The sequence below is a fragment of the Telmatherina bonti genome, assembly GCF_933228915.1.
Source record: "Telmatherina bonti genome assembly, chromosome: 22".
Lineage (NCBI taxonomy): Eukaryota > Metazoa > Chordata > Actinopteri > Atheriniformes > Telmatherinidae > Telmatherina > Telmatherina bonti.
Window position 1 is genome coordinate 13,895,676 of NC_136631.1, and position 15,357 is coordinate 13,911,032.

At 40.1% G+C, this 15,357-nt stretch overlaps 1 protein-coding gene across 1 annotated transcript in view; it reads left to right on the plus strand.

The window, feature by feature from the left end:
* LOC306772661 (AT-rich interactive domain-containing protein 1B-like) overlaps positions 1–15,357 on the plus strand; it is a gene marked incomplete at both ends in the record, with an annotated part of 174,903 nt that overhangs the window by 58,383 nt on the left and 101,163 nt on the right. Inside the window, one exon of the mRNA XM_079262259.1 lies at positions 5,694–5,798. Coding sequence (XP_079118385.1) covers positions 5,694–5,798 — 105 coding nt within the window. The remainder of the gene's footprint in view (positions 1–5,693; positions 5,799–15,357) is intronic.

A 15,357-nucleotide genomic window follows, 5' to 3' on the forward strand; every position in this document is an offset into this window, starting at 1 on the left:
GCTTTCTGAACATTGCACACTGACTCCCATCCCTGAGTGGCTGGGATTAAGGTGGTGCTGGAATATTGATTTACTTCTGCATAAAGCTTCTCTAGCTCTATATATTACACCACATTCAGCAGTCATCTATTCAATCAAATCTAATATTACACTGCCTCTCCACACAGCTGTCTAATAGCATTTAACTCACAGTTTGATTCTTGCATTCCCTCATGTACTTCAAACGCTTGCCTTCAATATCCTTCATTTGCTTCTACTATGCCAAGATGAAGTCTTTTCAAGAGCATAGAGGATGAATGAGCATGCCTGCGTGTGTGTGTGTGCGTGTGAAGACAGGATTAGCTGTGGCCTTAGGCTTAAGGTATGGAGTGGAGTGTATTTTAGAGGCTTCTAAATTAGCTGGGAAATGGGATTTTGAGACAATGGACTGGAAAAAACTCAAATGAAAGGATGCACTCGCAGCTTTCCTTCAGTTGCCTCTGATGTTCTTTGGCTTTCACTTTTGGTGGGTTTTTTTCTTTATTAGTTGTCTTCCTCACCTTCTCTCCGAAGCTTTCGCATCTCTATCTCTTCTGCTGTGTTTTTGCATTTTTATCCTCCCTCTCTACTCCTTAGCTTCTTCTTTTCACACAAAGGCTGTATGTTATGATGTAATAACATGAGTGTAAACAGTACTACGAAGGTAACCTCACTTTGACCCACTTAGAACCAAATTCCCTGAGAGCACATGAACATGCACACACACTCAAAAACACGCTTGAGACTCGTGCCTTGTGTAAATATTGGACTTGGGTCAGCAGCTTGTTTTCTGTTCTCAGTTTTTTTGCATGTGCCGTTTGGTCCGCGAGCTGAAACTGTGCATGTGCACATCGACCCTCAGAAAGCCTTCCCCCAGACCTGTATTTACCTGTTGTGGCATATTTGTGTGTCAAAGCTCAATGCCTGTCGTTCATCCGAACCACACCTCTCCTTACAAACACAGAGGTCTATGCACACACACACCTTTTTCTTTGGGTCAAGTCTTTAACAACAAAACTAGCAATTTAAAACGGCTTCTTGGTTCATGGTGTGGTTCTGTTGTTAGGTGTCTCTCTGCATCCTCCCTCCTCTGATGTTTGACCCTGTAATAAAGCCACATCAGGGAGTTGCAGGGCTTTCCTTCTGGCTTTCTGATGTAGTTATCATTTTGTGACCAAGTTATTATTGGTATCAAGAAGCTGTTATGGTGTGATTCTTTTTCTTTGTTTTTGATTTATTTAAGATACTGTTTTTTATTGTTTGATGTCTTATTTCTTTAAAATGGAAAATATGTTATTTCTGTCTGAGATTAATATATAATATACATATATATCCTTTATATTATATACTGGCAAGCTGTCCAGGGTGTACCTCAGCCGAAAGACAGCTGGGATAGGCTCCAGCTTCCACATGACCCTGAATTGGATTAAGCGATTAGGAAAATGAATGAATGACATACATATACACAGTGTTTTGCTGCACACAAACTCTACAGAAGAACTTGCACAAATGTTCATTCATTCAACCACACACACTCACTCCTATGGGCAATTTAGAGTAACAAATTAAGCTGCATGTCTTTGGAGGGTGGGATGAAGCCAGTCCAAACCTCGCCCCAGCCGAGACTCGAACCAGCAACCTTCTTGCTGTGAGGCCACAGTGCTAACCACTATGTCACTGTGCAGCCATGTACAAATGTTATTAAAGAAAAAAGAAAATTGTCTTGTAGACATAAATGTCCTCAAGTTATTTTTACTCATTGGAATTTAATTAAAATTTCCATCGAGGTGATGTACTGTTATTTGTGCACTTTTGGTTATCAAATTAAATTAATGTAAACATGAATTACCAGACACACTAATTTTCATTACAATGGGTATTAAAAGAAAACAACAAAACTTAATTATGTCCTGAAAGTATCGGTTAATTAGGGTCTTTTCTGTTTATTATTTTTATGGGGGTTGACAATGTGTGCATTTGCCTCATAATTCTTTTGGGCATCATTTGAAATTTGAAAACATACATTTTTTGTGTAACATTGTGGATGGAAGCAAAATAGTTTTTTTCTGGAAATTTAGAGTTACTGCATTGACGTTATCTCAATCTTTTAGATAAGAAAAGAAAAAAAAACTGTTTTATTCATTATATAACATCTGAAGTTGTGATTCAAAGATAAATGATTAAATTATATTATACCTAACAAATACACATTGAATATTTGGAGTTTAATATGAACTACTTAAAATTCCCTTAAAATGACTGGTGACTATTTACGTCAGTTCATTGTGTCCTAAACGATTCTGCTTGTAGGACTTAGTTTTTCTGTGGAAGTTTTTACTTGTGTCGTTTCTCCTGTCCGTTTAGATCCATGATCACAATCTGACAGGTTTGATAATTAGTTTCCTAGAAGAGCTTAATTAAATGGAAACCACTTAAGAAGGTTTTTTAAGAAGGGGGGGGGGGGGGGGGGGGGGGATCATTTTGCAAATGAAAAGGATGAAAGAAATTCTGACTTTTGCAAAATAATCATAATGTTAAAAAACACTACAATGAACACAGTTACAGAAACTGTGATACAGAGGACAAATAGCTTTGCTCAAGTCTGTATCTGGCAACTTCATCGTATCAAAGGAGCTCCTGGTGTCTGTGGAATCCCTAGAACCTCCTCATGCAGGACACTCCAGGGACTTCTTGTTTGGCCACGCTTATCCAATGTTACAAGGAGAACATTTAGAGTGGGGTCAGAAATACATGAACACTAATGGTCAAATAGTTTAAAGAGTAAATGCAGTGGTACACTGGCTGGTTAAGATGGAGGTCTGGATGGGTAGATGGCCACCATGGCCCAACAAGACTGTAATGGCAAGGTAGTGATTGAGGGATGTTTCGGGCTAGAATGATAAGGAATGAGATGGTGGGGCTCTCTGCAGTGCCTGAGGGTGTTAAATGACCTCTGCAAAATATATGCAGCTTTTTCTAACTGGTCATTTCCTTCTGCGGTATAAAAGGAGGAACCATGTGCAGTGAACTCATTTTCATGATCAAAACAATATTGAAATATGATCTAAAAGTATTTTAATGATTAAAAAAATCATATGCAATGTCATTTATGTTTATTATTTTGGCAAAATTCAGCACATCCATATTGGAAACACCTTTTAGGTTATGCATGCTTCCCAAAACAGACAGAAAGTGGCCTCTATACTTCAGAATGTCCACTCATATAAACAAACCCGTATCACTGTAACACATTACCTCGAATAAAGTTTTAAGAAGTTTAAGTGGACAGAACATTTGTACACTCTTCTGCAGTTGTTTTCCAGGAAATTACAAGCTCTAAAGTACCAGATGGAATATCAAATAATATGTCCATGCCACTGCTGTGACAGACGATGGTGTACAGGTGTCACATAGTGCAAGACATTTTAAACTCTTAAATATAAAATCTGATTTCATGGGGACTTTAACATCATTACAAGCAATAAATGGATGAATACATTAACTTTATGTTGTCTGTAGCAATTAAAGCAGATTGCAAATTCCACCTGTATTGTAAAGAATGGAGGGAAAGAATGTGTGAAGGTGCTGATCATTCCTCTATCATTCATACCCTGGATGCACAAATGATTACCCAGTTAATAATAGAGCTGTTTTCACATGATTCATCTCCTGCTGTGAAGGATTATATCCTGCTATAAAATGATATCACCTCGCTGACAGGAATATTGCCCACCTTCCACGGTATAATCACACACAGGATAAGAAATCAAACTGTGGGGAGAAATGGATTTTGAAAGTTAAAAACCCTGAAGACGCCCGGTGTGTATGTGTGTCACATAAGCGTGCGGCTGCGTGTGTAGGCGTGTTGTGTCTGGTCGTGTGTGCAAGCACTTGCGTGTGTGATCTCTCTCCGCGACTCGCCGATCAGTTATAACTAATCCCTGCACTCAGAGCTCTTTAACAAGTTGCTATTGTGCTGCCGACGCTTAACATGATGGAGAAACGACCTTCGTGCTGAATGAAAAAAAGGGACCGAAGGAAAGAGGGAGAGATACTGAGGGAGGGAGAGGGAGAGGGCAACACCTCCGACAATGGGGAGAAAATTGGTTTACACTAGATAGGCTTGTGATTACAGAGGAAAAGAAAATGACTTAGATTGAACAATAGTACTGAGTGTGTGTCTTCATGTGGGTTTGGATGTGAGTGTGTATGTTTCGAGGATTAGTGGGTGGTTGGACCAGGATTTGGTTGAAAGGAATTGTTGGGTATGATGTGCTGATGGGGTGCCATGTTCAGATGGTTTTCAGTCTGCATGTACTGCACATGCATGTGTGTCTGTGTTTTTATCTGTGCAACATGGGTCTTTGTGTCATGACGTGATCTAACTGGTGATCTCTGGGAGTCTATTACAGCCCTGTAAAGCTAAGACTCACTCTATAGTCCAGTCTCTTCTATTATCCATCTGAAACCATCATAAAGCTCTTGTTTTCATGACAGCGTGTGCTGTTGAAGGTGCTTTATCTATGATGTGTCTAACATATATTATTTTTAGGATTTCAACCCAAAGGTGTGGTGTATTTCCAACTCACAGAAGTCCATATTTTTATGTTAAAACCTGTCTTGGTGAACCAAATAACAACATTATCAAACTTTCTGGGAATGTTTGCACAAATGATAAAGTAAATATAAGCTGAACTGATTCATGTATCTTCTGTTATTGACCACCTGTCTGAAAACACAGCACCGTAATATATGCACACCCATGTTGTCATTACATCACATATAACCCTAGTTGTATGCATCAACCTAAAAAAAGACAACGTCAAAGCAAACTAAAGAATATGTATACATACATATACACACACACACACACACACACACACACATATATACATGTATATATACATATATATATACATGTATATATGTGTGTGTATATATATATATATATATACATATACATACATACGTACATATGTACATATGTATATATGTACGTATATGTATGTACATGTATGTATATATGTATGTATATATATGTATGTTTATATGTGTATATGTGTATGTATATAAATGTATGTATATGTGTATATATATATATATATATATATATGTATACATGTATATATATATATGTATATATATATATATATATATATATATATATATATATATATATATGTGTGTGTGTATACATGTGTATATATATATATATATATATATATATATATATATATACACACATATACATACATTTATATACATACACATATACGCATATAAACATACATATATACATACATATATACATACATGTATATATATGTGTATATATATATATATATATATATATATATATATATGTGTGTATACATGTATATATATATATATATATATATATATATATATATGTATACATGTATATATATATATATGTATATATATATATATATATATATATATATATATATATATATATATATATATATATATATATATATATACATATGTATGTATATGTGTATATGTATATATACGTACATATATATTTTTTTTCTTTTTTTTACATTTTGTATTCAGTCTTCTTCCACTAAGCATCTGAATGAACGAAACTCAAGAGACATGTGAACAGAAATGATCCCTCTCATGAGCTTTTTCTGTCCATATCCTTATAGGAGGGCCAGCAAGAAAACTACAGCATCAGAGGTCCTGCTCCTGGGAATTCTGGAAAGACCAACAATGAGGAAGGTGTTTCCCATGACCGCCCCTCCAGTCTGCCGGTGAGTCATTGTCGGTTGTGCCAACTAAGGAGCACAAAGCCCCAGTGATTAATGTGTACAGAGTAAAACATTATAGGAGCAATCCGTATCACCAACTGGGTAAACTGCTTCTGATGTAGGTGAAAATGACAAAAAGAAAGTCTTTCAGTAGGCTTCATCACATAAACACAAGCCTTTCTTCCGGCATGCTGTGTTATGTATTTCCATCTGACTGTTCAGTGTTCAGCTTTAAGCTCTTTGTCCAATCAGATTCCTCCGTCACCCTGCGACCCGCTTCTTTGTCTGACATCTCATGGGATTTGACTGCTCATTCCAGAGCTTATGCCTGTATTTTGACTGGCGTCCATGCCGAAGGCAGAAAGGCCACATGTGTCACCCGGCAGTCTAGGCACCATACATTCACTCTCACACACACCCACATGCATAGAGAAGCATATGCAACACTGCAGACATTTCTTCTTACACACATGCAAAGCCTCACACACAGCCTCCTGGTGTTTGGACGAGTAAAAAATTGTGAAGCAGCTTGACTGGAGGAGTAATTAAGAAGAGATGGTGTGACCAGGCTAATCTGCAGTATGAAGATTGTTCTAGCTCGTGTTTTGTTTTGGGTCTTTTGGCTAAACTCTGTCATCTCTCTCCCAACAGCTCCTCGGCACTTTCAAGAATAGAATAAATAGACATTTTCAAATGGTTTCAAATATTGGCACTGCTTGAGGTGCGTGAGGTTTAATTTACCAGATACTTTGGAACAGCCCCAAGAGTGGAGGAATAAAAATGCACGAAAAGCCAAATTAAGGGTGCAAACTCCATTTAAGCCATAATGTTCTCCATATAGTGACTCTTTTAAAGTCTGTGTGCGCTGGTGGTTTCGCCAGACGCTGATGGTTTACCTTCCTTTATTTCAAATCAGCGCTGAGTTACGTATCATTTGTCAGTGGATTTCTTCTTCTTCCGTCTTTGCATGCACAGACAGACTGTCAGAAACACAAATTTTCCTGTCTGTTCCTCCATAACAGACTAATAGTATGTCATCTGTTTTATCTAGGCATTTCTCCTTTTTTCTTTCATTTGATCAGTTTGATTCTCCCACTCTCCTCACCCCGTCTTCCCTCACCCACCCCCCTAGTCTCTTCCTCTAAAGTAGCATAATGAAAGCTCTTTCCCCTCCTCATGCTATAATGAGAAATGGCCTTGATGTATCAATGTGTGAATCCGTAGCGAGAGAACAAGACGAGGCGAGGAGTCACTGTAGTCGCGGGGGCCGATCTATTTGAACCCGCACCACTATCACCCCACGTTCCCTCACCACTTTAATCCTGGCGTTTTACCCCTTGGGTTCTCCGTGTGTTTTCACATCCCATCCAAAGCGCGAGGCTCGCCCAGATCCTAATCGACGGCAAGTTTTGATGAGAGAGACACAGAGAGGGAAAGATGGATAGATATAAGGGGATGAAGAGAAAGAGAGAGAAATTGCTCGGCATTTGCCAGCCTCTTCCAGCAAGCTGTCACGGTGGAGATGTAACCGCTTTTTTTTTTTTTTTTCCTCCCCCTCTCTCTTTCTCACTCTCTCACTGGCGTTTGATGTCAGATCTAAAGCTGCTGTCATCCCCCCCCCCCCCCCCCCCCCCACCTTCTCTCTCTCTGTCAGAAGCGAGGGAGAGCAGGTCGGCAAAGTGTCATGTTGTTGTTTTGGGACGAGTCGGCTGTGTAATGTGGCGGGATTTTTGAAGAGAGACCAAAGGGAAGAGTGCTTTAGTAAAACATCACAAATGCGAGTCACAGCACCCCTTGAGTCTTTGAAAATGTAATGTGCTGGAGAACCCGAATATTTTCTATTCTATTTTATTTCAATTAGTTCATTTGAATTTAATTTCACTAAGACAAAGTAAGCGCTCTTATCTGTGAAAAGATATGAAACTCTTGTAGTTTTGTGTCATTTTGCCTCTCACAAGCAGGATCCCCTGTGTGCAGTTTTAGACCAGCATTAGTTTTTATTAAAGATAAATGAAAATGAATCAGAACTCAAATACTAAACATGTAATTAAACCATCATGCAGACCTGTGGATCAAATAAAATGTACCATAACCTGGTTTATGGACCAATTTTGCATTTTACAGATGATAAACGATAATTGCTTTGTGCAAATCCCACACAGGCCTAAAGCACCACTGGTACCAGTATATCCCAGCAGTTCATCTAGTGAACGGAATCTGCACACTTTACAGCACACATTGAAAGGCCCTTTGTTGTTTGCAAGGTTGGAAGGAATACAATGTTGGATAATATTTAAATTAGCAGTATTATTTATGGCTTGCATCCTGCCTCTTCTCTCTCCCGTCTGATACTGACAGATACAGAAACTTGTGTGGTCCTGCTTAAATCTGGAAATCTTTTAGACGGTATTATATAGAAGAAAATTTGGAAAACAAAAGTCAGTAGGTCATTGATGAATAATGGTGTTGGATAAAAGATCTGAACAGTCACCTGGTGAGATCAAGAAACGGCAACAGTTTTTACTAATCCCGATTGTGAAATTTGGCTCTGGATCAGACCCATATCTAGTAGATTTACTGGAGAGCAGTGGGCTGATGTGTTTCAGTGCTGGGAGAGCTGCGGAGGGTTGTTAAGTGTCTTGCTCGGGGGCTCTCAATGGCTCGCCTCTGCTGGTACCCAAACTCAGTCCAGACCCGAGCCTACTTTACAACTACGTTACCACTCTCCCAATGGTGTATCATGGTCTTTTACTGGCTGCTAATCCAGCTAGGAAAAGCAACAACACACAGGATAAAGACACAAGCTTTTTTAAGACACACAATACATGCAATAGAGTTGGGAAAAATAAGACAATCACTGGGCAGTATTTCACAGGCAACTGTGTTAATGTAAAGAAGAATTGAAATAAGCCGTTAAACGATTTTTTTTTCCAATAACAAAGAACTAAAAAACACTTCTGATTTGATCTTCCTCTGAGGCATCCCGACTTACAGATAAATTACAATGCCACATTAAGAGCTGTGTCTTGTTTTAGTTAAGAAAAGAAAGTTAACATAAACTTATGAAGAACTGGAAAAGAATGCACTGAATTTAATCTGTTTTTGTTTAAAAATGCATAATCCCTGAATCGTGTCATATCCCAGGTGTCAGGATATGTACTTGACATATACTATAAAATCTAAGCTACTTTTAATTTCAGATTTAGCCTCTTTCCTGTCAGGCGCCTGGCAAACAGTGAAAATGTATTCTTTTATTAAAAATGAAAAAAAAAAAAGTTTAATTCTGTGTGGAAATCATTAAAAATAAAACTTTTAGTCTCAGCTAGAGGTCATAACTTTGGAAAAAATGTGATTTGATCATCTTTCCCGTGTAATACTTCAGCAATTGCTGCTTGGATTGCACAGTGACTTGATGGAATTGTGCTTCTCTCGGTTGAGTGGTGCCATTTTCAAAATTACTCTGATTTCCCCAGGATGTGTGCAGTTGTAGGTCAATAAAAGGTAACATGTTGCTTGCTGGCATTGTTTCAGAGCTGGACTGCATGATTGGCACCGGCTGCCACATCGTCTGCTGCCTTGTTATTTCCAGCTGCGTCTGGCAGTGATGTTTCTATATGTGTTAGACGGAAAAGACGAGTGATGGCTGAGTCTTTCTCTCCTCTCTGAATCACCCTTAGCCTTATGTTGCTAAAAACCGATTCCTCCAATGCCAGCGTGAGGTAAAGAAGCAAGGTTTTGAGACCCACTGCCCCTTCTTCAGTTCATCCCCAACCCACTGCCACCTCTGTTCCAGTCACTACATGTTCCCTGCTCTCCTGCGATCCCCTGACAGCCTGCCAAGCTGCCGCACAGCCTCCCATCCTTTGGGACATGGGAGAGGATGGCCAGCCATGTGGAAAGACAGAGTGAGAGCTGGGGGTGGGAGGGTGAGGAAGCAGGAAAAGAGGGGGGAGAGAAAGGGCGTGAAGCACTGAAGTGAAACGTGGTTATCTTTTTGTCACTTGTTCAGGGTGAGGGATGTTGAATTCAGGCTCTGGGGTTTCAACAGTGGTGTGTTATTCACTCTAGTTCACGCACACAAGCACACACACACACTGACAAAAACGCTCTTGTACGTCTTTCAGAGCTCATTTGCCCCTCTTTGACTTATTTTCCATCAGACAAAAGGAAAAAATTCTGAAACATAATTTCGGTCTCTTCCCTCGCTCCTGTCCACCTTGCCCTTCTCTGTTTTTCCAAGTGTGAGGTCATGAATGATTGACAGGGCACAGCTGGAGAGGCCTGCACCCCTCCCCGTTCCCTCACTCCAACCACACACACACACACACACACACACAACCAATCACACTTTAGGCAAACATCTATTCAGCCCATACTTTGATGCACATTCTGTCCTCTGCATGCGAGCCGTTTTTCACACACTGCGTATGTGTGTGTGCTCCAACAGAGCATGTCAGTCAGGCTGCCTATACAGTATGCGCTCACACTCTGGCTCTCCCCACTGCTGTGTTTTATTTTAGAGTCCCCAGGCAGGCAGACAGGGCCAGCAGGCAGCACAGAGTAATGTCATCCAACAGGGTTAGATTCAACCTCCACATTAGTGCTCACAGGGGGGAGGAGAGGAGGAGAGGAGGCACAGGGAGTCAGGAGAGCAAAGATATACAAGGGAGATGAAGAGTGAAGGAACAGAGTGATAGACAAGAGGGGAAAAAAAAAAAAAGCCGAAGTGGAATGAAAAATACATCTCCGACATACATCAGGGTGGTGTTGATAAATGATGCGTGATGTGGACGCAGCAGATTCACATCATTTAGCATATCTTCTTGAAAACCAATAAGAATTTGATTAGGATGGCTGAATTTGTCAATAAATAGACATGTGTTTATGTGTTAGAGTCTTAAAATATACATTAGCAGTATGCAGAGGGTATGTGGGAAGGCAGGGAGACTCGGAGACGAGCTGTTCTCTGGACCTTGCTGCCTATTCTTAGAACAAGACAGCAGTGCTGAAGGCCACAGCAGCTCCCTGCCATTGCTGCCATAGCGCCTCTGAGAATAGGACATCCAATCTGAAGCCAGTTTCACACTCTGAGGTATATGGAGATGGTCATGGCCATGCTTATCTTGAATCTTTCATCCTGAAATGTGTAAGAGTGATTGATTTAGTGTCACTGTTGAGGGAATTTGCACAGGGGTGATCCACAGGATTTTACAAATAATTTCAGTTTTTTTGTGCCATATTTGAGCTTTTCCCCTGTTTTTACTCTCTGCCCTATCCCATAGCACACTCAGATATCATGACGCAGCAAGTCAGAGGACTCTGACTTCATCTAAAATGCAGACGGGCTATTTTTCTGCTTGTATGCCGGCCTGTTTTCGTTTGCTCCTCATGAATCATTTAGTGCGCACACACAGTTTCATGTACATAGTTTTTTTTTTTTTCTGATTCTCAAGAGGCAGGAACATGTGTTTTTGCTCGGGCCTAGCATTTGTTCCCCTACAGCACGAGAACACAGATGTACAAGAAGTGGAATTGATCTGTGGGGAAATTTCTTTCATCTTCACACATCATCGAAATCGTTTTTTTAAACCCAGAGAATTTAAGAGTGAAGACGTCTGAGTGAAGAGTGATGAGATCGGATTGGAAGTCAAATTCAGCTGTCACTCAGCAGAAATGGTAGTTATTGTTTATGATCGCATACCAGTTCCTTTAAGTTCTTGACTTAAGTGCAGAAAGTCAGGTTTGAAATGATGAAAATAAGCTAAAGCGAGATGATTTAGCTTGGAAGAGAAAAATGCAACTGTACAGCTGGGTTTTTGCTGTCTCTTATGCCCAGATGGGATGGCTACACACTGTTTTAACCACCAGGGAATATGTTGACCAGTGTAGGTTGGTACCGCAAACTGGTAACGCAAGGCTGAGCAGCAGTGAGAGCGAGGAGGAGAAGGGGAGGGCTCTTCAGCTGCAGAGGCCGTGTTAATGCCCAACCACCCTTGACAGGCTGCACAGCACAGTGAAGGGCAGATAGTAAACTTGTGTGTATTTGTGCACACATTCTCGCCAATATTCCTCTTACCCTCATGCTCACACATGCACACACTCCCAGTGTGTCAAGCTGCATGATTTGAGAGTGAGAAGGAAACGGAGAGGGATGAACTTGGTTAAGAAAACACCGATTCGGCTCCACTGGCGCCTCTCCACCAAGCTCTCCTACAGAGGAGAAGAGACAGAGCGGGGAGATAAGGAAGGAGGAGGAGGAGGAGGAGGAGGAAGGCAAGCGAAGACTGACCCTACATGGAGAAAAACGTTCCCCTCTGAATCTTTTTATAATCCTTTGCCCATCAGTTCCCTTCCTCTGACTTGTGTCTTTTGTCAAAGCTTTCTTCCTCAAACAGTTTAGTTAAATCCGGGACAAAAGAGGACAGAGAAGCAGCAGCTGATTGCATCGACAGTCTCACACAAACACAGCAGAAACAGAAACAGTGTTTTGCAGAAGGTGGAAGGAAGTCAATGAAAAATAGGGGATAGGTCTGTTATCTGGAGCTCACATCAGGAAAAGTAGTCAGTATGCAGTTGTGTATTTCAGGTTTTCAGGGACAGACGTTGACGCCGTCCTAACTGTCCTTGTTAAATAACAGGACATGATGCAGTCTGCAAGTCATCTTCCTCCCTAAAATATATCTGCAGGTAGATACAAATCACGCTGACAGTCTGTATCAGCTCCTTAAGTCAACCAGGAAAAGACAGCCTCATTTTATTACTTTTTTTTTTTACATGTATCATAATGAACAAATGACTGTTTCATTTAGAAAATTGTCCATTTTATTTTTTTAGCTCTAATATCAAGAGTTTTTCTTCAAATCTAAAGACCTTGGTTGAACAGCTCAGCTCAATTTGTGTTTTGGTTTCCTTTTGATATAACACTCTTTCATAATGATTTCGGAACACTTAATAGATCTCAAGTGTTAACTTGATATATAGATTTCATTTTCTCCCACTATTAATGGCTGATACACCCTTCTGGCGCCGAGCCCTCCATTATAAATGGTGATTTTTCTGTTGCCACATTAATATTTAAATTAACTGTTAAAATAGTTTCCAATGTTATTGAGTGAATCTGAGTTGAAGATTGGAAACATCTATTTTCTATTCAGTTAAGGTTTTTGTGTGGAAACTTTTCTTTTTTTTTCTTGTCAAATGACATTTGAATATGTGAATCTGGGGAAACGTCTCCCTCTCATTGGATAACATGGACTGATATAAATATTTGAAGCTGAGTGACATTTGCTGCAGCTGATAGTGTTTTCTTTACACGGTGCATCTTCTCTTCGGTTTATTTTCACACTCCAGCATAGGAAGATGGATGAGGAGTTCCTGGAGGAAGAAAGGACAAGTTAAAGACAAGATCTCCATCCTTCTTTTCCTCTTTATCTTTTCTCATCTTTAGGTTCCACTGTGTCGTCTCTCTTCTCTTTCCCTCCCCCTTTTACCAAGCCTGAGTTTTATTTTTGTCTGGTCCTGGATGCCTGGACTCTCTGCATGTGATGGAGGTGCTAACAAAATAGGAGAGGGATGGAGAGAGGAAGGAGCCATCAGAGGAGGAATAATCTGTCATCACCATGGCTCCCTCTGGCTGTTGGGAGGCTGAAATTACATCTGACTTTGAAGTTAAGGGCAGCAGCATCGCCAGTGTTGCTATAGTGACTGGAAGTGTGTGTATGTAAACTCCTTAGGAGGTTTATTATGCATGATCCACACTGTGACTCGTCCTGATGGCATTACAGTGGTGTTATTAATCTAGTCTCATAAGATATGTGTACTTTAAACACATCCCCACACACCCACCCACACGGCTGTGGGCTCATGCTAAGAAGCATTCACGCACACACACACACACACAAACACACACACACACACACATTCAACCCATTTCACAGCTGGACTCAAGCTTCATGTCGTGCTTTTTAAAGATTAAGATAAAGTTTTTTCCTCTTATTATCTTTGAGAAGGTTTAGTTGGCTGCACACTGTGCTTACAGGCTGATTCACGTGCAAAAACACACTCAGAAACACACACACGCTCATACAGAGTTAAGATTGCAGATACCAATGTTTGGATTGTTTAATCTGTTGATGCTCCACTGAGTTCTGAAATATTTATGGGTTTGTGTTTGTCAGAAACTATCAGAACCACCATATATAAATAGATAGAGATGGATAGATGGATAGCCGGATGGTTGGATGGATGGATGGATGGATGAAAGGAAAACAATGTTCCATTACAACAGAGCGTCGTGCTGAGGACCCTGTGCCAATCTGCATCTCCCTACAGTCAGAGTGCTATACATTTTTCATGAACGCTGAGCGAGAATTAGCGACGGATTGCTGCTGCAAATTGCTTTTCCTTGGTCGAGGGCCTATGGAGAGAGAAAGGAAAAGGTACATAGAGAGAATGGCAAGATTTAAGAGAGATGTGGAGGATGCATCGTTAGGAGAAAGTGGAAAAAAGAAAAGAGGAACAAGATGATTGTGAGATATGCGAGGAGTTAAGAGAGGAAGTTAATGGTAGAACTGAGTATTTGCGTCTTTAGATTTCACTGTTGCTGTAAAGGAGATGTTCTTGGATCCAACAATGTAGTAAACATGGTTCCAATAAGGCTTTATTTCTAGATAATGAGTGATTTTTGTTCAATTCCCTTCTCTCCTCTTCTGTATTTCTTCTCCTTGGCATGTTCTGACCCCAATCTTACCCTGTTCTCGCCACTCCAATAAAGCTCACTTTCATTTTCCACTGGTGGCCTTGGCTGCTGTCCTACAGCCTTTGTAACTGGCTTACTGATCGGTTCACTAACTAGCTATCGTCTTCCTCGTTTTCCTCATGCGCCTGTGCACCAAGTCTGCACGGTAACTTTGAACTGATCTTGCTTTCAGTTATTTTAATCCAATTTATGATTCATTGTGACTTTTGCTATTTGTTGTTGTCTTTTATGCTTCTTTACGCTATCTGTAATGCTTTTAATGTTTTATGTAAAGCACTGTGAATCGTCTCGTACATGAAAGGTGCTTTACAAATAAACTCGCTTTGTCTTTCCTTGTAATGCTCACTGACGATCCCTTCCTGTCTCATGTCGCCTCAGCTTAACAGACTGCATTTTTCAGCACTTTAATATTTGCAATTCTCATAATAATTCTTTTTAGAATGTTCTTTCTTATCTAAGATTAAAATATTTTCGAACAATATATATTAAATATACCGACTGGCTTGGATTTCATCAGATTCCTGCTTGTTTGCTGTCCACAGGAACAATATTAATACTTCACAAGTCAGAGGATGGACCCTGATATGTGCGTGCAGCTGTGGTGGTGATGAAAAGAATCATGTTGTTGGATAGGAGGAGAAGATATATATTTGTGCGAGTGAGTGTATGTGTGATTGTTGCTGTAATCTGCTATCTCCTGCCAGCCACAGTTATTACAGTTGTCGATATGGTGTTTAGGGCTTTATAGACACAAGCAACAAGACTCCGTCTGGATGGCCGCCAGTGTGTGTGTATATGTGTATG